Genomic DNA, 26,170 nt, shown 5'->3' with positions numbered 1-26,170 from the left:
TAACAAATTAATTAAAAAAGAAAAGCAACAAAGGCACATAAATTAAGTAAACCTAAAAGTCAAGTTCAACACAGTCACAAAATCAGCAGCACCAAAAAACAGGGACAAAACAATTACTACAATTACAAAACTAGGGAGGAACAACAAAAAATAGTGAGAGAAGAAGAAGAGGAGGCAGAGAGAGAGAAGAAGAAGAGGCCGAGGAAGAGGGAGAGAAGTAGAGGTAAGGGAAAGGGGAGAGAAGTAGAGGGGGAGAGAAGGCGTACCTGGAGGCGACGACCTGAGAGAGAGAGAGAGAGAGAGAGAGAGAGAGAGAGAGAGAGAGAGAGAGAGAGAGAGAGAGAGAGAGAGAGAGAGAGAGAGAGAGAGAGAGGTTATAACCCTTCCCCTGTGTTATCATAAAAAAATACTTCCATCACGCCTAGGTGAGGGCAGGTTAGGAGCCAACTATGCGCCAGTGCCTAGTTGGCAAAAATGGTACCCTAATTTGGGAAACCTAGGAATCTGACCGATTCTTAGGTTTCCTGACGCCTAGCCTGACTAGGCGCCTAGTCAGTGCTTTTGACTACATAGCACTAACCCCCAACAAGGGACCTGATAGTAGATAGATCTTCAGTATGTATGAGTTTTGTATGCTTGATCCCTCTAAAGATTCTCTCTTTGGCAGCCCTCACATTTTCCATATTTGGTATCAAGATGGGTTACAATCCCTCTAGAAGAAACATTGAGATGTTACTTCTTTTGCTTAAATTTTTTAAGTTCTAAGGTTTCCTTTTCGAGTATTAGGAAGGAAACGACTACCTGTAATAACTCTTCTGGAATATCAAAAACCTTTGCTCTTCTAGTTTTTCTATGGTTTTTCCAAATAAAATACTGATGAGGCTATCTATTGTTACTGCAATTTTCTTTTTGGAGTTTGGATCTGTTTTTGATGTGCAGTGACTTTGTGATTTGTCAATAATTTTCTTGATACACAATGGAATTTTGTCTTGTTTTGTGTAGAATGGGGTTTTAAGAGGCTGTGCTGTCATACTTATTTTCCTTAAGCCATAGTCGGTCAATTTATTTATAAATTTTGATTAAAAATGCGTTTCATGTGCTGTTCATCTAATTATTTGAAGCTTTCCAGGTGTCATTCTTGGCCTCTGCCATGGGTCCACGGGTTGCAGCTGCTTTTGCACATGCAGCACTTGCGCTATTATCTAAGGCAGACAGCAATTTTGTATCTACCAATAGCCTCTTACAGATGGACTGTTCTTCTCAAGGCGATAGGTGGGACGCAGTTCTTACATGTTTATCCCTTTAGCAAATCTTAAAGTTTTATCATAGCTATTATTCTAATTGTGGCATTAAACATGCTTACTGTAAGCTTACTAACTGCTAGTTCTTCAAAATGTTTTTATGATATTCTGTTATGCTACAATTTTTGGTAATACATCTTGTTTTTTTCAGTTGCTAGCTATCATATGTGTAGGCACTATTTCCTAGTATTTGAAAACACTGAAGCTTTTGTTTTCTTTGAAGGGGAAGTTCAGAAAATATGCATCAAGACGGCATACAGGGGAGCTTAGGTCACCATAAAGGTTGGTAGTGTGCATGGTCTTTCAATTAGTTATGCTGCTGATATTCAATCTTTAGTTTCTGTCAGTGTTGCAAGTATCATATGATAACCACTTGCATCTCGATACAGGTGTATATTGCACCGATACATGATGTATCTTACAATACATCCTGTATACTACGATACGTAATTAGTGCTATTTAAGTTGCACTGATTTCGATTTGTTTTTTGAAACATATAAGGCCCCTTAAAGCCACTTCATACTCATTCCTAAAGACCTTGAGAGTGATGTCAGGGTGAGTTCTCGCAAGAAAAAGAAGATGATCATGATTGATATTATCTAGTTCATTTTTGTTGGAATTTAAAAAAAAATTGGTTATGTAAATTTTTTAAGTATTGAAAAACACTTTGTTATTTTTTTTAATGTAAACACACACTATTATGAATCTTGTTATTTAATATGCATATTATTTTGTAGTTTACTTTTTTCTTATGAGCTATGTCACATAGGTGCGGGTGCCGGTGCGACATGGAAATTTCAAAAAAATTGGGTGTGGGGGTGCACACACACACACACACACACACACATATATATATATATATATTTCATAGTTATTTATGTCATTCAAGGTAATTTATCAGCGAGGTTTTTTCTTGGAGGTATTTTCAAATGCAAAGGTAAACTATAAAATGTCGTTCAAGGACAACCCAGTGCGGTCAACCTGCAACCAGGGCTATCATTGTCCAAAATGAACTCATGTTGGGAACCGAGCCTGACTCGTTAGCTTGTAAGTGCTCCGCACAACAGATTGAGCTGAGTCAGCAGAGAGAGAGAGAGAGAGAGAGAGAGAGAGAGAGAGAGAGAGAGAGAGAGAGAGAGAGAGAGAGAGAGAGAGAGAGAGAGAGAGAGAGAGAGAGAGAGAGTCTTCCCTTCTCTCCCCTCAATCAGGAGGAACAAGAAAGAGAGAGGGGAAGAACGAGAAAGATAGTCTTCCCCTCTCTCCCCTCAATCGGGAAGAATGAGAAAGAGAGAGGGAGAACGGGAGATGACCTCCTCCATTGCACTCTGCTGCACTCCACTGCCCTTCGCCGAGAGAGAGGGCCCAGGGCTCGACGGGGGGACAGGGCGGGTCGGGCGAGACAGGGTGGGGCAGGAAGGTCTGGGGAGGGAAGGGTCGGGTCTACCAAGCCTTTTATATATATACCCTCCCGCACTCGAGCACCTGAGTTTTTTTAAAATGCCGCATCACCGTATTTGTACCCGCATCCGCACCTATGTGACATAGTATGTATGTAGGTATTATGTATGTATAGTTGTGTTTAGCATGGTTTGTTTGCTGTACATCATACTATGGATCATTGTTTGATGTAAAAGTAAGATTTTATGAGTCATGAAATTTTGGTACATTATGGGCCATTAATTTTAAAGCCCTTGAAAAACCCTTTTTGCAAAAAAATGATGTAAAACTTGTTTTCTACTGTAGAAACTATATAGTAACATTTGTAAATTTAAATTTACAAAATTTGTGAAAAAATTGCTCTTTCTATTAGATTGCATGTACAAATGACTGTAGCAAATTTGCATTCTATACTCACACACATAACTATAAGTTTCTTTAGGTTTTTAAGTTTGTTTTTTAAATTTAAACAATTTTGGACTTTCAAAGTTGACCAAGTTAAAAATTAGATGAAAACATCCCTGTGTGAGGTTGACCACACCTGACACGTGTTGACCTGCACTCAGTCGTGTCGGGTGCTGCACCCGCACTGAACAATGTTGACGCAGGTGCTTCAGGGGTACAGAAGCACCCATGTTGCATAGCTTGTGAAATATGCATGCCATTTGTAGCATATTATCTTGGTTATTGGGTTGATGTCTTATGTAACTCATGACTGTTTGATATGTGATATTATGGTTTTATCCTTTGCAATTCATCATTGTTTCTTGTGTCATGATTTTTTAAGATTTTTCTTGATTTTTTATATTTTTATATTTTTTAATCAAAACTGCGATTTTTTAGTTATGATATGATACATATCTTATTTTGGGCTCAGCTGATACGTGTTACAATGCTCTTTGCAACCTTGGTTTCTGTGATGGATGCAGAAGAAAAAAAAGCTGACAACGATGAAGCTGCAGAACTCTTATCACAAGAAATTGGGAAAGCTGCTGCTATAGCTGGTCTTTCTGCTGCAGCAATGAAAGCAAAGCTCTTTGCTGATCATGAGGAGCGTGATATTCAGCGTATGAGTGCCACTATTATAAACCACCAGGTAAGTTGCTGCCTGAGAGTGTTTAAAATGGTCGCATATCCTGTATTTATGTTTCAAAAAGATGATCCTTATCCTGTATTTAGTGGTTCTGGTTGAGTGTCAAAAATCTAAGACAATAAGGAAAAGAAAAGTGGATGATGACATATCAAGTTTTGCTTTCCCTCTAGCAATGCACTGAAGTTATATTGATCCTTCATCCATCTGAGATCAGAGGAAAACCTTCGTAGGAAGAGAGGGAAAAGGGACGAAAGGAAGAAAATGATAAGAAAGAGTAGGTTTCAAAGAAGAAGATATCTAATAGAACAAGAAATAAAGGTGGACAAAAGGAGAGGAACAAGGAAGCTAAAAGTGGAATAAAAACTGTCACAAAGATACGAGAATTACCTGACAAGCCAATGAACTCACACCACATATCCCAAGGCTAATTTGATATGCTGATCCTATATCCCTGTTTGTATGCTTTAGCCAAGAGAAAGATGATGGAAATTTTATCCAACATAAACCAGAAATAAGTAGAAGATTGCCTTGATAGTTCCACTATCACTGGGCACCTTCAAGTGGCTTGATTGGGGCACGATTTTAACCTCGTTTGACTCAGTCAATGGTGGTCGGCTATGTCAAGCAGAATCAAAGTAGTGTCTAATATTATATTTGTCCAAAAAATTTAAATAATTTAGATAAAGATTAAAAATAATTAAAACTGAATAGAGAAGTCCCTCTCACACACACATACACTCCAAGTATCCAACATGGGTTCTCTTATATGACATTATATATGCAATTCTCTTTCTCTCTTAAGTTTCAAAAGTGATTGATTTCTTTACTTCTAGATCTTTTATTGGGTCCACTTGTTTCAACCAAATAACTATTAGTCCCTAAAATAGATAGATTAGGTTTTTTTTCTTTTTTTAATCAAGAACTATCAATTTGACACGTATTCTTGTGTCCTAATCTTCTCCAAGGTATTGTATTTGTTTCTTTTTCCATATCCATGTGGTGGGTCTCTTGGTGCTGAAAACCCTCATCACTGGTTGAACATTTTAATTCAGATGCTCTGCATTGCATTTGATAATTTCCTTGTCTTAAATAATATTAGGAAGAGATTAGAAGATGAGTGAAGAAGAAATTAAAAGAATCTTGTTCTTTTTTTATATTTTGATGGGACAAGTAGAAAAAAGGATATTGGTGCATGGCTATTTTTTGAATTTGTGTTGCTTCATCTACCTCTCCAAGTCATTAGGATGGCCGTCTCTCTCTCTCTCTCTCTCTCTCTATATATATATATATATATATATATATATATATATATATATATATTAGTAATGATAAGGTGCTCCACTCCCACCTATTAAAAGCTTCAAAATTTCAAAAATTTTGAGCATCTTTTGTTGATCAGACCCTACAGATATGATCTACAGTCATTATTCAGTGGAAAACAAGTTTTGGATCATGTGATTATGACATACATGCAGGTTTTTTATGATCTTCAAAAAATCAATGGCTCACAATATACCAAAATTTCATGAAAAAATCTTATTTTTATGTCCAAAAAACATAATCAAAACATGGTTCCTATTAAATAAACTATGTTAAGTACATCTATAAGGTCTGATTGAGAAGATGCAACCTACAACTTATTGAGAGATAACAATATTGGATCTGAGTTTTGGATCCGGATCCAATACCCAGATTCAATACGGGCTCCCTTTTGTAAAGTATGTATTATGGACAAATATGGAAAGTTGCCTTGTATATTGTTTTCTATATAATGTGAAAGACTCCACCATGATCCCTCATTGGAATCGTTGGAAAGAAGAAACAACCTCAACTCTCATAGTGTATTCTCTTCTTTGTTTGTACTGTGGCCATTCGTAAAATACCAGTTCTAGCATGGTATCAGAGCAGGAGAGTGTCTGTTCGCATCTATTGAGGTACGTCCTAAGAGATCTTGGGTTTTTCATCTTCCTGTTTGCCTCTCTTCAAGTTTTCCTCTTTTCTGTTCATCCTTTCTTCTTCCTCTACTTATTCTTTCTCTCCTTTTCTTCTTTAAACCTCTCTTTCTTCTATCTTCAGTTATTCTTACTCTGATTTACTGTTGTTATTGCTGCTGTGATTCCGTTTTCTTAAAAAAAAAACTCTGATATCGTGATCTCTTGTTTTCTTTCTAAACCCCTGTTTGACGTTAATCTCAGATTTCTCTCTTTCGTTTCTTTTGGCCTTGACGTCATAGATATTCTGGCACTCTGTTATTTATCGCATCTTGTTTGGATCCAAAACTGATTGCATACTCTGTTTATTATCTGCATATTCAGGTTTGCAGATTTTTATTTATTTGGGTTCCCTATATCACGTCATTTACCTCCAGATTACATAAAATTTCTTCTTAAGATCAGAAACTTCAAGTTTCTGATCTGATTAATTTTGGTACATGCCTGCTGTGAAATTCTGACAAAAAAAAGTCGGCAAAATTTTAAGTTCTTATTCTGATGTGATAGGCTGAATATTTCTACCTTTTTACGTCAATTAGTCTCTGAAAAATTGAACAATTCTAATTTTCTAACTTGGAATAGGCAAATAACTCCTTTCATTAGGAGTCAAGATCTCTTTGGACACCTTAACGGGTCCATCGCATGGTTGCCAGTAGAGGAAGCGGGAGCGGGAGTGAGAAACGAGGCAATTTCAAAATTTTAGGAAGCGGGAAGCGTGGGATGACTTAGAAACGAATCACGAACCATTTCAGAAGTGACCTAGGAAGCGAACCAGAAGCGACCTAGAAAGCGAGGGGGAAGCGAAAAAAGAGGATTTTTTTTTTTTAAAAATGAGAAAAGGGAGAAGCGTGCTTCCCATAAAAGGGAAGTGCGCTTCCCATAAAAGGGAAACACGCTTCTCATTTATGGGAAGCACACTTCCCAAAAAAAAGACGCTTCCCTGCGCGTTTTGGAAGCGCGACGTTTCGCGCTTTCGAAATGTGTTTCGGAAAAGCGCGCTTCGGTAACTCTGGTCCATCGTCCCTCCACCGAGTATATTTTAAAAGAAAAAAAGAATGACAAAGAGGTTGTGATTTCTTTTGTTCATGTCAAAAATTCTGACTTTATCTCATGGATGAAGCAGATCAAGCATTGGTCACCTATGTTATCTCCACTTTGTTACATGAGGTGTTTATTGGAGTGCCTGATGATTGCACTACAATGCAACTCTGGATTAGATTAGTCTAGACATATTATCAAATTTTAGAATACTGGGTAATGTTTTTGAAGAGAGAATTTTTGAATTTGAAGAAAAGTTCCATGTCAATCATGGAGTATATGAATACGATGAAGAGCATATTGCCATGGTTGGCTATGAAGTATCATATAAGGATATGGTTCAACAGGGTTTTAGCAGTCTTGGCCATGATTATCATGTCCTCTCTACTACCTTATAGTATTCGGAGTTGCTTTCTATGCTTGAGAATTTGAGGGCCCAATTATTACATTATGAGATGACCCTTTCTGTTGATGTTGATATCTCTAATGAAACTTAGGAAGTTATGGTTACTAATGTCTCACCAGACCGTGGATACTTTGGAGAAGGCAGGGGACGTAGTCGTGGGGGCAATCCGGGAAGCCGAGGTATACTACCCACACCGAATGTTCTTCTTAACACTGTTGCTTAAAGGAAACACCCTATTCTTATTTGCTTCATATGAAAGAAATCAAGCTATGTCAAAGCGAATTGTTGGTTTAAGGATGATCCTAGGATATAATCGAGGGGCAACACAAAACATGAATAAAGATAAGAGCCAATTTGGAGGTCAGAGTAGTACATGGAGAAGGCCGACTCCCAATAGATAAACAATTGCTACTTGCTGCCCTTACAAGACTCAATTTAAAGCAAAATGAGCAAGCAGTGTAGAATCTTGATTATGGGACTGCGAATCACATTAAAGTGATGAGGGTAAGTTTTAACTTTGGTTCCTTATCATGGTAAAGATAGTATTGCTACTGGTGATGGGACTCGTCACCCCATCACAAACACTGGAAATGTGTTTATTCCTTTATCTAAGTCTAGTTATTTAAATATCTCTAATGTTTATTTTGTTTCCAACATCAAGAAGAATCTTATTTCTGTTTCTAAACTTGTTGATAATATAAATTCATGTGTGGTATTTACTCTGTCATCTGTTTGTGCTAAAGATCTTCACACGAAGAGGATATTCTCTGAAGGCAAAAGATTGAGAATATGTACATCTTCAATGAAGATCCTACATCCAAATCAGCTGGTTATATTTCGAAGCCTAGTCTAGAGTCACCCAGTCCATCAGTTTTGTTTAGTACTTCTATATTAAGTAAAGCTAATGTCTAGCACAATTGTCTTGCTCATTGTAGTTGTGGTTTCATTGAAAGTTTGGTTTCTAATAAATTCATTCCCGAGTTTAGTTTAGAATGTGAGTTTGCTAGTGTTGTCCAAGTTGTCAAATTTCAAAGAATCATGTACTTTTAGTTCTTTGAATGAAAGAATTTCAAAACCTTTTGAAATTCTCCACTCTGATGTATGGGATCAACAACCAGTGCTACTTCTTCCAGTAGTTATTATTATGTTTCCTTCATTGATAACTTCTCGTTATACGTGGATATATTTTATGAAACATAAACATGAAGTATTTGTAGAATGATAAAGGATGTTGTACCGAACCCTGGTTAGAGAGAGAGAGAGGAGAAAGGGAGAGAGAGAGAGAGAGAGAGAGAGAGAGAGAGAGAGAGAGAGAGAGAGAGAGCACATACAGAGAAAACTTAATTCACTTAATCGACATTAGGTCTCTCTCTATGTTAAATAGAGAGAGTCCAAATTAATAAATTACATCCAAGTCCAATATTTAATAACTTTTCAAATAACCTCCAAAACTAAGAAGATTTTACTTTAAACCACCTACTCTCAACACTCCCCCTCAAGCTGGAGCATAGATATCAATCATGTTCAGCTTGTCACAACATTTTGAGAAATTTGGTCTAGCAAGGGGTTTTGTAAACATATCTGCAACTTGATCTTCTGACTTAAGATATTTGGTATTGATATATCCAGCTTGGACCATATCTCTTACATAGTGACAATCAACCTCAATATGCTTTGTTCTCTCATGAAAGACAGATTGTTTGCTATATATGTTGCAGCCTTGTTATCACACATCATGGTCATAGGAGATGAAACCTTCACCTGAAGATCATGAAGAACAGTACGAACCCACATCATTTCAGCAGCTGTTTGGGCCATAGCCCGATATTCTGATTCTGCACTTGACCTAGAAACCACATTTTGTTTCTTACTTCTCCATGAGATCAAGTTGTCTCCCAAAAACACACAGAATCCTGTGGTAGATTTTCTATCCACTACAGATCCTGCATAGTCAGCATCAGAATAGGCCACTATCTCCAGAGTTCCACCTTTCCTGAACAATAACCCCTTTCCAGGAGAAGATTTTAGATATTTGAGAATCATAATAGTTGCATTCCAGTGTACCTCAGTTGGTTTGTCCATAAACTGGCTAACCTTGCTTACTGCTAAAGCAATATCCGGTCTGGTCACAGTCACATACAATAGCTTCCCTACTAGGGAGCGATAGCTTTTGCTATCAACCGTTTTTGACGCTTCTTCAAACAACTGAACTTTATGGTCCATGGGAATATTTGCTGGTTTGGCTCCCAACATTCCTGTTTCCTTTAATAAGTCAAGAACATATTTCCGTTGAGACAGAACCATCCCTTCACGACTCCTGGCAACTTCTATACCCAGAAAATACCTCAGTGAACCAAGGTCTTTTGTAACAAAATGTTTTTGAAGATGAGCCTTTGTGGCTTCAATGGCTTTCACATCATCTCCTGTAAGAATAATGTCATCCACATATACCACCATAACAACTATGCCAGAGCTAGTTTTCTTGATAAATAGTGTATGATCGGCTGCTGACCTATTAAAGCCAAAGCGTGACATCACTTCAAACAACTTTTGAAACCATGCGCGAGGACTCTGTTTCAAACCATAAATCGCCTTTCTCAATCTACACACTTTCTGACACTCCCCCTCAACCTCGAATCCTGGAGGTTGTTGCATGTAAACAGTCTCAGATAGATCCCCATATAGAAACGCATTCTTCACATCTAATTGGTACAAACTCCAACCATGCTGAACAGCTACTGAGAGAACAAGACGAATCGTACCCATCCGTGCAACAGGGGAAAAAGTTTCAAAGAAATCAATTCCATATGTCTGAGTATACCCTTTTGCTACTAATCTGGCCTTGTACCTTTCAATAGAACCATCAAATTTGTACTTTATTGTATATACCCATTTACATCCAACAATGTCAGCATCTGTTGGGGAATCAACTAGATCCCATGTATGCTGAGATACTAAAGCATCCATTTCTTTTTGCATAGCCAGTTTCCATCGCTTATCAAGTTCTGCCTGCCGATAGTTCAGTGGAATAGTTTCAGCAGATAAGGCTGAAATAAAAGACTTCATCTGATTTCCAATTCTGACATCGGAGACAAAATGAGATATGGGATATAAGGTACATTGTCGTGTCCCCTTTCGTAGAGCAATAGGCCTGTTATCATCATCATGAAGATCACTATTGTCAGTAGAACTTACCTCAGGGGAAGAAGAAGATGAAGGCTCTTGCGGAGATGGAGCTCTACGCACATATACCAATGGAGGATTATGAAATCTGGAAGCGGATGAAGTTTGGTTCGGTAGTGAGGGCACAGACTCCAACGGAAAAGGAGGTATAGGTAAAGGAAAAGACTCAGCTGGATCAACCTGCAGTGGAGAACCGGTACTGGAGTAATATGGAGTGGATTCCAAGAAAGATACATCCGCAGTGACATACTCTCGGCGAGAAATAGGATCATAACATCGATATCCCTTTTGATTTTTGGGATAGCCTATGAATATGCATTTTGTAGCTTGAGCAGCTAATTTATCACGGTCAGGGCCAAGTTTGTGTACAAAACAAACACATCCAAATATTTTGGGTGAAAAAGAAAAGAGTGAGGCATTAGGTTTTAGGATATGAAATGGAATTTGATCGCCCACAGAAGACGAAGGCATGCGGTTGATCAGATAGCAAGCAGTGGTAATCGCATCACCCCAGAATAACGCAGGAACATTGGATTGAATCATAATAGTCCTGACAACATCAAGCAAGTGCCAATGTTTTCGCTCAGCCACACCATTTTGTTGAGAAGAATAGGCACAAGAAGTTTGGGGTTGGATGCCATTATCTTGGTAAAATTGTAACAGACCTTTTGATTTAAACTCGAGAGCATTATCAGTGCGATCAATCTTGACAAAAGATTCAAACTGAGTTTTTATTTCAAGAATTAAGGATTGAATAATACGTGGAACTTCAGATCGTTCATTTATTAAAAACACCCATGACAACTTAGAAAAATCATCAACAATAACCAAATAGTAACGACACTGAGTCCTAGTAGGAATCTTACTAGATACATCTGCATGAAGAAGTTCAAAAACTTTATTACTAGACTGACTCTGACTTGAAGAGAACGAGCTTCGATGATGCTTGCCCAGTTGACAAGCTTCACACTGAAATGATGTGGTGGAAGGAATTTGAGGAAAGACTGAACGAAACTTTGACAATGAAGGATGGCCCAGACGACGATGCCACTGAACAGGACTGGATGAATGTTCCACGGCAGCATGAACATTACCCATTGGATGATGTAGGTAGTAAACTCCATTTGCTTCATAGCCTCCACCAATCTTCTTCCTTGTCAGCAAATCCTGAAAATGACACCCCATCGGATCAAATATTACTCTACAGTTTTGTTCTTTTATAAGGCAACTAACAGAGAGTAAACTTAGAGGAAAGTTTGGAGCATGAAGAACATTTTGCAACTGTAATGAGGAGGATATAGAAATATTGCCCTGACCAACAACAGGTGAGGAACTCCCATCGGCTAATGAGACTCCTCGATGAGCATTAATATCCTTTAGATCTGAAAAAACAAGAGAATTTCCACACAAATGTCTGGATGCACCGGAGTCAATAATCCACTTACTGTTTGTTGGATGTAGGTGATTTCCTGTTGAATAGGCAACACCAGCTACAGGAGGGATGAAACTCACAGAACGAAGGGCTATCAGCTCATCATATTCAGCACGACTGAGGGTGATACTACTGTCACCAGCAGAGATATTTTTCTGTACCTTTGTTGCCTCCAGAGTAGTAACATTTGCTTTAGGAGCATAAGAATTTGATGATGAAGAGGTTGGCCTGCCATGTTTATCCCAACACCGATCTTCTAAATGTCCAGATTTTCCACAGAATGTGCATTGAAGCTTTCCTCTGCCTCCTATACCTCGTCCACGACCTCGTCCTCTGATATTCTGAATATTTCCACGCCCATAACCAGAGGAAGCAACTAGAGCAGATGACTGGGTCACAGGCTGTGATTGTGGAAGAGATATCGCAAGTCTACTAAGGCGATTATATGCATCAGCAAGAGTAGGTACATCTGATCCAGTCAACATTTGGACTTTTGCAACAGAAAATTCTGAAGATAAACCTGTAAGAAACCGAGCAACCATAGTCTGTTCTTGATGATCTTTCTGCTTCGAGCAACAAAGAGGCCTGTGAGCATTGAGTCTTTCAAACGCAGCTTTTACTGATGCATAATACTGGGCCAAGGTCTGATCTCTCTGCTGTAAATTATATATCTCTTGTTCGACTTGCAGGATACGACTCACATTGGTCTCTTGTGAATACGTATCTCTAAGATTGTCCCACATCTGCTTGGCTGTATTATAATAAATTAAACCATCTGCAATGTGGGTTTCAACACTATTCATGATCCATGACATAACTATGTCATTATCTTCATCCCAGGTAGCATATTTTCCCAATTTTTCAGTGGGTTCTTCTTCCAGCAAGATATGCTTTCTACGATGTCCAAATACTGACATCATGAACGTTCTGGACCACCTGACATAGTTAGTTTCATTCAACCTTACAGAGGATCCATACGAAAAGGGATTGGCAAATGCCTTATACTCTCCAACATGTTCCAATTTGGAATCACATTTCGAACTTTCAGCCATACTGAAGATATACTTCTATTTCAGCAAACAAAAACTGGAGAGACTTCAACCAATACAGGGGATAGCGTGTGTTACATTCACACGACAACCAGCAGCTGTTCACACACACAAAACCACGACAATAAGAATCCACAGCCCACAACAAAGTTACTTTCTCAACACAGTTTCCACGACATTAGTGAACAGCAGCCCATACACATGAGTAATAGTTCCAAAATATAATTTTTCTTCAGCACATCATGAAGTCACGACCAACACAACTCTGTATATGCATAAATTGAATCATACCAGAGGCTGTTCCCAGACATATAGGGCTCGACAATCATATCTTAATCACCAGCACAGCACAACAAGTGCAATTGCTGTTTCTCCCAAATAGCAGGAAGTCACGACAAGAAATAAACAAATATCGACCAGAAGATTGCAGGAAATCACAGCAACAAGAATCACAGCAATAGGGGATCACGGCACCAGGAAATCACGGCAAGGAATCACGGCAGGGATTCACGATACCAGGGAATCACGGCAACAGGGAGATCACGGCAACAGAGAATCACGAACGAAAAAAAAACAAGAAACTAGAGGCACGCATCCTGTTCCTTAGATCTGATGACAGATCTGGGCCATGACCTTGGTCAAATCCCAGATCTGTTATCAGATCTTACACAGAAATCACAAGCAGCTAACCTGGAAAAAAAAATCTTCGTTGGTGCAGGGAGAAGCTCGGCAACAGTTTGATCACGATCGAGTAAGATCCCACGATCGATGCTCTGATACCATGTAGAATGATAAAGGATGTTGTACCGAACCCTGGTTAGAGAGAGAGAGAGAGAGAGAGAGAGAGAGAGAGAGAGAGAGAGAGAGAGAGAGAGAGCAGCACATACAGAGAAAACTTAATTCACTTAATCGACATTAGGGCTCTCTCTATGTTAAATAGAGAGAGTCCAAATTAATAAATTACATCCAAGTCCAATATTTAATAACTTTTCAAATAACCTCCAAAACTAAGAAGAGTTTACTTTAAACCACCTACTCTCAACAGTATTCAACATATTCACGAAATTCCATTGTGTTAATTAAAAATCAATTGTCTATGTCTATTCTGAATTTGGTTGAGGCGAATACTCTTCGAAGTAATATACTTATCTTGAAAATAATGGAATCAATAGAAGAGTATCTTGCCCTTACACCTCTCAACAAAATGGACTAACTGAAGGAAAGCATCGTCATATTGTTGAAAGTGCCCTAGCGATTTACATGCGAGAAAAACCCCTTTATGTCTTTGGATAGAGACCTTTCATTCAATTGTGCATCTTATAAATATGTTGCCCATGAAGATTCTAAATTACAAGTTTCCCTATTATGCTTTGTACGTAAAACATCTTGATTATGATTCTTTATGAGCTTATGGGTGTATTTGCTATATTCATATTGGATAAGTTTCAGAGAAATAAACTTGAACCCAAAGCTCATGTTTGTAAATTTATTGGCTATGCTGATAATTATAAAGGATATCAGAAATAAATATATTCACATCTCCAGAAATGTGGTATTTTATGAAAGTTCTTTTGAGTATGGCTCTAATGCAAAACAAGTTTAGAAAACAAAGGAGGGAAGCATTGAATATTATCAGCCATGGTTAAGTGAGGAGGGGTTGTTTTCTGAACCTAATGATTGTTCCATACCACAAGAAGTTATAGAAGACCATGGTTTGGAAAGGGAATTTGCTACCTTCTTTGAAAAAAATTCAGCTATGGATGAAATATATAAAGAAGGCCATGTATACACCCAAAGAAATAAAGGGGCAACTAGTTTTGAAGTCGGGGCACAAAGGGAATCAAGAAACACGAATATTCATGAAAATACCATCAGCCCATGTGATGAAATCATAGCACAACTAGAGTTCAGAAGATCAAACATGGTTAGACATCCTGTTGAAAGATGGGTAGGATAAAAATTTTAGTACAGATTATCAGACTTTTCTTATGCAAATAAAAAAACAAGAAGAACCAATTTCTTATTCTCGAGCTATCCAAAATAAGAAATGGATTCATGAATAATGAAATGAAAGTGTTGCATGAATGCCAAACATGAAAAGTGGTTAAAGTGCTTTCGGTCTAAGCAAATTTATTGCAAAGGGTTTCACTCAAGAGTATGACATGGATTATGAGACATTCAAACCCGTGGTTAAAATTAGGACAATACATATCATCTTGTCTCTAGCAGTAGATCATGGTTGGGCTTTGAACCAACCAACTTGATGTTAAGAATGCATTCTTACATGAAAACTTGAACGGAAAGGTTTATATAAAATGAGTATAAAGTTATGTTGAAAATGAGACTATTGAAAGGTATAAGCCCCGACTTATTGCAGAAGGTTTCACTCAAGAGTATGACATACTCAAGAGTATGACATACTCAAGAGTATGACATACTCAAGAGTATGACATGGATTATGAGAAGACATTCAAACCCATGGTTAAAATTAGGACAATACATATCATCTTGTCTCTAGCAGTAGATCATGGTTGGGCTTTGAACCCACCAACTTGATGTTAAGAATGCATTCTTACATGAAAACTTGAACGAAAAGGTTTATATAGAATGACCATAAAGTTATGCTGAGAATGATCCAATTGAGTATGTGTGTAAACTTAAGAGGGCTATATATGTCCTACAGCAAGCCTCTTATTTATGGTTCGAGAGTTTTTCGTTGAAAATACAGAGACATGGCTTTTACAGGTCTTCACTCGATCATTCTTTGTTTATCCACAAAGGTATGGGGTATATGACTCTTTTGCTTATATAGGTGGATGACATCATTATTACAGGGAGCGCCGATAAACATATTTAGGAAATAAAGGAAATGCTGAACAAAACGTTTTGAAATGAAGGATCTTAGTTAGTTGAAATACTTCTTGGGAGTTGAGGTTGATAAAAGAAAAGATGGTCTGGTCTTAACTCAGTATAAGTACACTATGGATCTCTTGTGCAAAACATGTATGTTTGATTGTAAGCCTTTGTTAACTCATGTTTCACTACACCTGCAGTTAAGTGTTAATGGTGGAAAGATGTATATTGATCTTACTGAATACAAGAACCTTTACAAGACCATATGTTGTGCATGCAGTAAATCAAGTGTCTTGATTCATGCATCAACCTAAACGTCCCAGCAGAAACTGGGACCTTTAGTGACAGTCAGAAACCCGTCACTAAAGGCTCCAATTTCTGCCGCTAAAGCTGTTTTTTGTGCTGGCCGTCCATCACAGGCGTGATTGATGGCCAATATGGTTGTGCAGGTAGCTATGCACCTAAGGGTTGCGCAGCTACCACACACACACACACACACACACACACTATATATATATATATATATATATATATATATATAGAGAGAGAGAGAGAGAGAGAGAGAGAGAGAGAGAGAGAGAGAGAGAGTTTGTTCTTGTAGTTCTTTTCAGATGAACAAATACACCTGTGCATGTTGGGGTTTAAGATTTGGCTGTTTCACCTCACGTTATACTGTTTACATGATACTGCCAATAAATATGAAATAATGAATCTATTCATTTCTGTGCCACCGACATGTTCCCATATTGGCAAAACATGCCTTGAACAAAAAACATCAATTTCCACTTTGATGTGCGTGCATTGTTTAACTTGGTGGCTGATGCTTGGAACCAAGGTTACCAGACGCGGAAGTGGGAAACGATATGGGAAGCGAAAGCGAGAAGCAATGTATTTAAAATGTATATGAAGTGATGAATAATATATATATATATATATATATATATATATATATATATAAGAATTGAATGGAAATCAAAATCAAATACAAATAAAAACTAAAATAAAAGTGACTATTTTTTAGTGTAAGAATTAAATTTTTAACAAAATCTAAAAATGATGACTACCAATTTCTTTAGAGAAAGCACATAGAAGTGAGTGAGAAGAGAGAGAAAACACATAAGAAACATGAAAAGTTGAGTAAGAGAACATATAAGAAGAATAGATGAAGCGTGTGGAAAGCATAGAAGAAGCGTGGGGGAATCGAGGTTCTCATCAAGTTTCAGAAGCGAGGAGTTTCGCGCTTCCGAAGCGAGTTTCTGGGAAGCAGGCTTCCAATGTCAGCTATCCATGTTGTTTATGTGTGGTTTCTTTCCCCATTAAGTCAAGAGCCATATTCCATGAATCTTTTCTTTGAAATGCAGTTTTCTCTTGATCCTTAAGGATTTACTTTCTTTCTATTCATTGTACAGAGACTCTGTAGGAGACCTCCTACACTCCCTTTTTGCTGACAGTCTGCATTTGTCTCATCACGGTTATCTGGATTGCTCATTTATTCTTCCAATTTTCTTTAGCATATATCTGTCTTAGTATGTAATTGACTTGATTTCTGCATCATGCAATATTCTGATCCATAATGTTTTACTGTGGACTTGCATATTGTAACATAAGTTGATGACAAGTTCAGATATCTTGGAGCTAGAAAGTCATAAGTGATATAGAAAATCATCAATGAGTGAAATATGATCATAGTACTATCCTTTATGTCTGTTCACTATCTTGTTGCTCAGCATCTTCTTTTCCAGCTCTGTTGCATGGACACATCGACTGAACTCTTTAATGAACTAATTAGTGTCGATCCTGTCACATGGATACAGATGTGGCATGGACTCAAGACACAAATACATGATTTTTACAAGTAGGGCACAGGACACATTGTTTAATTTTTGAATCAAGAAAAAACTATTTTTTGATATTTTGATATATAAAACTGCAATTTTATTGAAATATAATAAAATTTATTAACCATACACGTCTGAGTTGTGTCAGCATGTCCAATTCGTGTCCTAAACACAGACCCTAAGTGCTGTGTCACTGTGACGTAGTTTTCCAGGTTCTCGGAATTAGACTGTGTTTGGACTCCTAAAGACGAGCTTCATGTTGCCGATAATCTTGTAAAATTAGGAGTGCCTGGTTTTGATAAATGCTGGAAGGATAAACTACCTGATTGGTTTCCTTCAAATATGTAGATTATGAGTTTTGAATCAGCTCTTGTAATCTGGTGGGGTTCTGCCTAACCCCAGCGTGCCTATCCAAAAAAGAAAATAAATATTAGGTAAAATTCATGACTGGAAATAACAATAAGAACATGGAATTCAATGCCTTACAACGCGATGATTTCTCATACTCTGCTTACATCAGTCTTCAATTTTGCTGTGTTTAAAAATAGCCATACCAAGTTTTGCCTATTAATTCTTTTGATGGGTTTTGTTTCTCCTGTTATTAATTCAATGGTGACTTAATGCAGCTGAAACGGATCGAGCTCAAGCTGAAGCAAATTGGTGAAATCGAGACTCTACTGTTAAAGGAATGTGATCAGGTTGAGAGGGCTAGACAGAGGATTGCAGCTGACCGTGCACGTCTGCTATCAGGCCGATTTGCTGGAACTGTCTCATCGCCTCTTCCTACAGCTGCTGCAGCAGCAGCAATGGCAACCAATAATCGGCCAGTGATGCCAACCTCCACTCCACCAACAACAGTTCCTGCGTTTAATCACCAGGTAAATCATCCAGCTGTGTCTTTCATGCCTCGGCAGCCAATGTTTACTTTTGGCCCTCGTGTTCCACTCTCTGCGTTGCACCCTCCACCAGCTGCACCGGCTGCTTCTGTGGTGGTTAATTCTACACCTCCAAATCCTAGTGTTTCTCATTCCATGTTGAGACCTGTTTCTAGTACTAACACTAATGTAAATTAAAAGCATATAGGCATTGCTTCCTGTCTTCTTATCTCACTTAGAGGTTCATGCGCATAAAGCTTGTGCTCTATTTTTGTTTGTTTCAAAATGAGAGCAGACCGACAGGTTTATCAGGAAAAATGCTTAAATTGCTGAAACTGATTATTTTTAACTACCATCTACTTCTTTCTTGTCTTGCCAAGCATGAGCCTGTATGCCTGCATATGAATCTGTAAAATAGAATTTTCAAGAAAATGAAAAGGTGAATTGAACAAGTTGGATCTAAAGGAGAATGGACTTGTATTTAATGCAAAAGTTCTTAAAAATCCTTGATTTGTGCATGATGGTGTATGGTGTAGCTCTTGTGTGTGTACGGTTCTCTCATGTATTTCATTCAAAGTAATCTTTAAAGATTCTTGCTAATCTATGAATGTGGTGATTGATACGGTTTGAAACACTTGATAGGTCCAGGCAGATCGACCTAGTGTTGGTTATTGTCATCTATCGTCTCTAGACCTATCTAATGATTCTAATTAGATCCAAAACTGAACATGTGTTCGAGTTGGATCCAGAATCCAATCAACCATCCATGCAGGGACCCTATTACTCATAACCATGAAAGTAGATCTCTCTCTCTCTCTCTCTCTCTCTCTCTCTCTTGAGCGTGCCGGTGCGCGTTATGATTTTCCAACCAACACTACTATCAGCGATAGTGGTCTTTTGGTTTTTGTGGATGAGTTTTCTCATGCAGTAAATTGGATGGTACTGAATCTAATATATTTGGCGTGTATGTGTGTTATTCAGGAATATGTGTTCATTGTTGAGATTGGGAATGAAATCCCATAACTAGGTCTATGATCAAAAGTGGATTTCTGTTGGTTCCTGAGGAACAAGGAATGAAGCAAAAGATAACAGTTAGTACCACGACAGTTGAGTGTATAGGGGTTTTACTCAATCCTAGATGCAGGGTCAGATAATAGGTTAATATGAATGTTATGAACTCTCACAATAGAAGCAGTTGCTGCTGATACCTTTTTTTCCTGCTCCCTTCTTTGGTAACCCGAGTTTGTAGGACTTATAGAAAATGTGGTCAGGAATCCACATTGCATGTAGAAAAGAGTGATCCTTTCTCTGGAAGAGGTGTCATGAGTGGCTATGTTGATCTAGTGCCCTTCTCATGTTTTGGTTAAAACAGGGTTTGAGTAACTTGAGAAAAGCTTAGTGATGAACTGCTGAGTCAGTTTCAGAGTAGAACTAGTCGATATTGGCCTAGATACAAGTCATATTAAGCCTATTACTAATTTGAAATTTGGTGAGTGGTACCACAAACTTTGGGTGTCCGATGCTGTGTAGTCGGGGTTCTGGATTACTAACCAAACTGTGGAATTATATTCCTACATAATACTGAATATCAAACTACACTGCCTGGGTCCGAGTGGCAGTGGGCCCGTTGCTGACCCCTTTATGCTGGGTTTGACTCCGACTGGGTGTTCAGGTGCCTTTAACTGGTGGGCTCCATAAGGGCTTGGGTGTCTGTGACCCCACCAGGGGTTTACTTTGCAAGGGAGGAGGCCCATTAAGTGACCCGGTTCTTGATGAGGGTTCCTCATCATAAAAAAAAATATCATACTGAAAATTGGTATTTTCATTTTATATCAAAATAATCATTAGGTTATGGTAATGGAAAATTCTGAATTTCTTGAGGCTATTTTACATCAAGATCATCCTTAAGGATCATGTTTTTATCCATAATCAAGCTTGCCAAGAAGATGAACCCATTACCAGATCTATTTTAGCTTGTTCAAGCAAAGGAAGTCGGGTATGCTGTGCCTCCGAATTGAACACCTTCAAGGTCTGTTTGGTATGAGGGAGTTTAGTGGCACCCTGGTCCGCGGGTTGGAGCTCCTGCCACATGGCCTAGACTTCCTCTTGGATTTTGCCCAAAAGGAAGCCTATACTTGTACGGAGGAAGGGGGGTAGGGCCTAGCTTTCATGCGTCCATTTGGTCCATAAATGGAAATTTAAAAATTGCCATCCTCATTCAATAAAACGTGAAGTCATATTCCGTTTTGAGGTGAGGCCTACATCCAGGGAAGTCTCTCCTTTTCAGTATCTTGAACGAAAATAGATATTGTACCTTATCAGGGGGTCAAAATTGAACTTTAATTGGTTTGTGGATTGGGACCTTGCTACTGATCCGGAAACACATATGAGCTCCAGTTATCCGGCAGTTTCAAAGCTATTGCCGGCGCCACGTTAGAAGGGTGTGATTACCATTCCGATACATGAAATTTGGGTGGACCTGGGACAGATCCTGGTCCAAAATGGTACTAGTCAGTCTGAACAACTAAACCCATCATTGGAATCTAAAATTCCAGACCAAACAACATTGAATGAAGCACTGAGGCGTTTGCGAATCTGCTTGGGTAGTCAGGCTAAAAAGAATATCATCTCGGAGATGAAAATTCAAAACCATTGCATCTCCAATCGGAAGAGCAAACCCACAATGGCATAGGGGGTGTGTCGGTTGCGGAAAATGAAGATAGTAATGTGGAATATGCACGGTTTGGGCAGCATGCCTAAACAATTGTTCCTTTCGAATTACATCAAATAAAGAAATTTTGATGTTTTTTGAAAGGCAAGCTGGGGTTAGGCGGATCCCTATCAGAACAACAGCCGCCCCCATGTGGCAGAGGGATTCAATCCTAGGCCTTCAGCTTGATACAGGACCCCGCTTATCACATGGGATACCACCTGGGTGGTAAAGAATTTTTGATGTTGTTCCAAGGAAATAGATATTACTTCTGCGTATGACCCCGCCCACTGGTACCATGAAAAAATATATCTGACAGAAATTGGAATTGGGATATAGAAAATTAGCCCCTTGGTGTGTAAGAGGGGATTTTAATTGCATTTTGCATTTGGGAGACTCAAATCAACCACAATCTCTTACTAAGAGCATGCGCTAATTTGCAAAATTCATTCATTATTGGGATCTTGCGGAGGTGCATCATGGGTAGGGGTGGCAATTTCTGGCACGACCCGCCAACCCGCCTCTTAGGCAGGTTCGGGTTGGGCTTAAGCCAACCCGTTTAATAAACGGGTCGACCCGCGTAACCCGTTTATTAAACAGGTCGGGTTCGGGTTGGGGGTATGCCAACCCGCCAACCCGGCTGACCCGTTTAATAAACGGGTTAGGTGGGTGGGTCAACCCGCCAACCCGCCAACCTGACCCGCCAACCCGTCAACCCGACCCGCCAACCTGCCTACCTGCCAACCCGATCCGTCAACCCGCCAACCTGAAAACCCGTTTACCCGACCCAACCCATTTATTAAATGGGTTGGCGGGTCGTGTCGGGTTACCCGTTTATTAAACGGGTCGGGTTCGTGTTTGCCACAGCCGACCCATTTAATAAACGGGTCAGGTTCGGGTTGAGGTATGCTGACATGCCAACCCGCCAACCCGACCCGATTGCCACCCCTAATCATGGGGGGAGGGTTGGCGGAATCGAAAGGCGGGTTTAAATTTGGGACATGGTGGCTCAGGCAGGATGACATGACTTCACAACTGAATGAATGGTGGTCGGTTTAACAAGAGGCTTGGTGGGCAGCAGTCAGAATTTCTGCCAAGCTTGATTTCACCAGAAGAAAATTGATAAATTGGTCCAAAGATCAAGGGAAGGCAAAATTCGATATGGTTAGGGCTTGGGAAACAGAACTGGGAAGCATTCAGGAAGAATTGGCTAGGGAGTCTCTTGAGGATGGTAGGGAATCACTAGCAAAGAGAGAGATTTTTTATTTATTTAGAATATTGCAGAATGACTAAAGTACATTGGTTAAAACATGGAGATGCTAATAGCAAATACTTCCATGTGTTTGCCTCTTCCAGTAGATGAACTAATCATCTGGGTGCTGTCACCATTGAAGGGCACATATGCTAAGGAGTTGACGTTATGGAAAATGTCACAAAGTTCTTTCGTTTAAAGTTTTCGAAATTCAGATATGAAGACTATGGTATAATTTTGTTGGCCTTACCACGTATCACTGGGGCAAATGCATTGGGGTTGGAGGTGTCATTCTCAGAGGAAATTAAATGTAGTGTGGGGACTTCCTCTCAGAAAATCGCCAGGATCGGATGGCTTTCCAGTTGAGTTTTTTTAAAGCCATTTGGGAATCATGCAAGATGGATCTGTTGACAGCATTTGCAGACTTTCATAAAAATGGAAGGTTGCCTGGTAGGTTGGGGCCAATTTCTTCTCATTCTCATCCCGCAGCATTGATATCATAAACTTTAGACCCATCTCTTTATTAAATACTACTCAAAAATTGCTCACTAAGGCTCTTAGAAATAGAGTCAAAAGGGTTTTTTCATTGATTATTTTCCAACATTGTGCTTTTGTACAAGGCAGAAGATTACATGATTGTGTGGTATTGGCGCATGAGGCTATTCATTCTATCCACACCTCCAAACAAAAAGCTTTTCTTATCAAGATTAACTTGTGTAAGGCATTTGACTCTATCAAATGATTTTTTCTCTTTAGATGCTTGGAGCAGTCAGGATTCAGGGACAAATGGATAGGATGGGTTAGAACCATCCTTTTTTCTACTTTTATTTTCATACACATCAATGGTGAGCAGGGTGAATATTTTCACTTATCTGGTAATGATAAGAGGCATAACTGAATGAAGAGTCCTAATCAAGATAGTCTTGATTAAGATAAGAGGTATAACCCAATGAAGAGTCTTGATCAAGATAAGAGGCATAATCAAATGATCAATAAGAGGCTAAGGCAAATGGAGGTTCATGATAATGATAAGAGGCATAACCAAATGAAGAGTCTTGATCAATATAGTTTTGATAAAGATAAGAGACATAACCGAATGATCGATAATCAGAGGCTAAGGCAAATGGAGGTTAATGATAAGGTTGATAATCGAATGAAGAATCTTGATAATGGTTGGCTAAGGTAAATAGAGGATCTGCTAAGGTTAAGAGAAGTTCACGATAATGCTTAATACGTGAATGATAAAGAAAGAGAGTCTGGATATGTTTAAAATATTTGATTGTAAAAACTATATAAAGATCCTTAATAATGGAACCTACTCAAGTCGTGGAATTGAGTAGAGAGCTTGTGCCATGGACATAGGTGATCTCAACACCGAACCACGTAATATCGTGTGTAGAAAGTTATTCTTTTGATAAGTTCTTTTTGTTTTCATGGTATCAAAGCCATTTGCCTGGTGAGGGTGTTTTTGCTTTCATATTGCTCTTTTTTATTATTATAGCTGTTATTTCAACCAAATCGACTTCATTGGTGAAATACACATATCCGTTTAACCTTAATGTCACCAATTTTGTAACAATCAAACTTAACCATAACAACTTTCTATTATGACAAACCCAATTTCTTGGTATTGTAGAAAGTCAAGACATGACAAGCTTTCTTAATGTGAAATACCCCACACCGGCTCAGTATATGCAGACTCCAATTGGTGATCCTATGAATCCCGAGTACATGACATAGAGAAAATCAGACCGTTTACTGTGAGGATGGATTACTAGGACTTTTGCAGAAGAAGTCCTTGAAATTTTTGTTGGACTTTAAACCTCTCGAGAGGTATGGAATGCTCTGATAACCTCCCTTGCTCATGTATCTAAAGAACGAGAGTTCTTGCTAGTTCAAAAATTGTATAATTGCATCAAAAAAATGAGATGCCTATAGTTGACTATATAAAATGCGTCAAAAATATATGTGATGAGCTTGCGGCCATAGTCAAGACAATTGATGATGATACCAAGGTATTTTGGTTATTGAATGAGCTTGGATCCAGTTATGAATCATTTGTTATAACCATGCTAAAGCCACCAACCCCGTCATATGAAAAAGTCGTTGAGTTGTTGCAAATCCATCAAACCTGATGCAATCTTTATGAAGGAGTGAACAACCACTCAACGTTTTTTAGCCAAAGAACTAAAAATAAAAAATATCGATATTCCAACAAAAAAACAATATTTTTCTTCAAAATGTCATAAGTTCACTCAAGCAGGTCAAACCATAAATCGAGGAAATAATTCAACCCTAAAGAAGCAATTTTATGGTCAAGTAGGAAATCAAATTCAATAAAAAATTAAAGAGAAAGGCGTGATCTATCAAATTTGCTTCCCAAATCATAGCGCTATCAATTGTTAACATCGATTTAATCAAGCATTTTAGGCAGAAGATGTCTCTCAAGGGCTCACAACACTAAAACTCTTTGATGGTCAAGATAATGCATGGTTTTCAAATACAGGAGCGATTGCCCATGTCACTTCAGATGTAGGTAAACTTGACAATCTTAATAAGTATTGTGATTCAGAAAAAAATCATGTTTGGTGATGGATCTAAACTTGCTATTTCTCACACTGAGATAACAAACTTAAAAGTTGGAAGCAAAGAATTGATACTAGAGAATGTTCTTGTTGTTTCTAAGATTAAGAAAAAATTGATTTCTGTTAGTCAGTTAACGTCTGACATGCCTTATTCATTTGAGTTCTCGTCTGATGGTTTTTTGGTGAAGGATCAAGCCAACAACAAGATGGTGGTGGCGGACAATAGAATCGGTGGCTTGTTTGGAGTCACACAGGAGAATAAGCAAGTCTACTATTCTTCACGATCCCAATATGTTAGAAAGGATGTCTGGCACACAAGACTCAACCATCCTAATATGTAGCTGGTTGATTTTCTAGTTAAAAATAATTCTATTGAGGTAACTGCACAGAATAAATCTCCTTTAGTATGCCCAAGTTGTCAAATGGGCAAAGTGTGCAGGTTATCGTTCCTTCATATTGATGAACATTGTTCACAATCATTTGTGGGGGCCATCACCTATATCTTCTTTTCAATAATTCAAGTTTTATGCTATATTTGTTAATGAATATTTGAGATTCACATAGTTTTATCCATTAAATGCCAAATCTGAGCTCACAGAAAAATTTATTAAATTTCATAATTTGATGATTACTCTGTTTGAGAAAAAAAATTAAAGTTTTTCAAACCGCTGATGGAGGATAATTCAATCGCCTTGTGTTGGAATTTTTTTTGAAAGAAAAAGACATTAAACATATTAAAGCCTGCCTAAAAATGCTCGAGCAAAATGGAATGGCAGTGTAAACATCGCTTTATTATTGAACTGAGATTAACTATGATTTTTCAGAGTAATAGTCCAACACGTTTTTGGGTGAAAGATTTCTCCACGGTTGTGTGACTGATTAATAGATTTCCTTCTCCAAATCTTCACATGAAGTCTCCATTTGAATTGCTAATAAAGAAATAATCAGATTTTTCATACCTTAGATCTTTTGGCTGCAAATGTTTTCCATATATTAGAGATTACAACAAAAATAGGTTTGAACCACGATCATTACCATGTGTATTTCTGGGATATAGTGAATTCTACAAGGGATACAAATGTCTTTATCCTCATACTGGCCACATTTTTATTTCTAGACATGTGTT

The 26,170-nt window shown here is 38.3% G+C and overlaps 1 protein-coding gene across 2 annotated transcripts in view; it reads left to right on the top strand.

The window, feature by feature from the left end:
* The window catches only part of SWI3C (SWITCH/sucrose nonfermenting 3C), a 36,714-nt gene extending 11,304 nt beyond the window's left edge, over positions 1-25,410 (top strand). Inside the window, exons 6-10 of one of the 2 annotated variants that reach the window (XM_089998406.1) lie at positions 1,130-1,272; positions 1,525-1,583; positions 3,669-3,835; positions 18,249-18,500; positions 25,233-25,410. In XM_089998406.1, coding sequence (XP_089854532.1) covers positions 1,130-1,272; positions 1,525-1,583; positions 3,669-3,835; positions 18,249-18,500; positions 25,233-25,385 — 774 coding nt within the window. In that variant the 3' untranslated portion in view covers positions 25,386-25,410. Of the gene's footprint in view, positions 1-1,129; positions 1,273-1,524; positions 1,584-3,668; positions 3,836-18,248; positions 19,015-25,232 lie in introns of those variants that run through there. The other variant, XM_089998405.1, reaches the window with a different exon arrangement.
* The last annotated feature ends 760 nt before the right edge of the window (positions 25,411-26,170 follow it).

This window comes from Nuphar pumila, chromosome 2 (genome assembly GCF_984573655.1).
Source record: "Nuphar pumila chromosome 2, dmNupPumi1.hap1.1, whole genome shotgun sequence".
In the NCBI taxonomy this organism is placed as follows: Eukaryota; Viridiplantae; Streptophyta; class Magnoliopsida; order Nymphaeales; family Nymphaeaceae; genus Nuphar; species Nuphar pumila.
The sequence above is the reverse complement of the archived record's forward strand: the minus strand, read 5'-3'. Positions and strand labels throughout refer to the sequence as shown.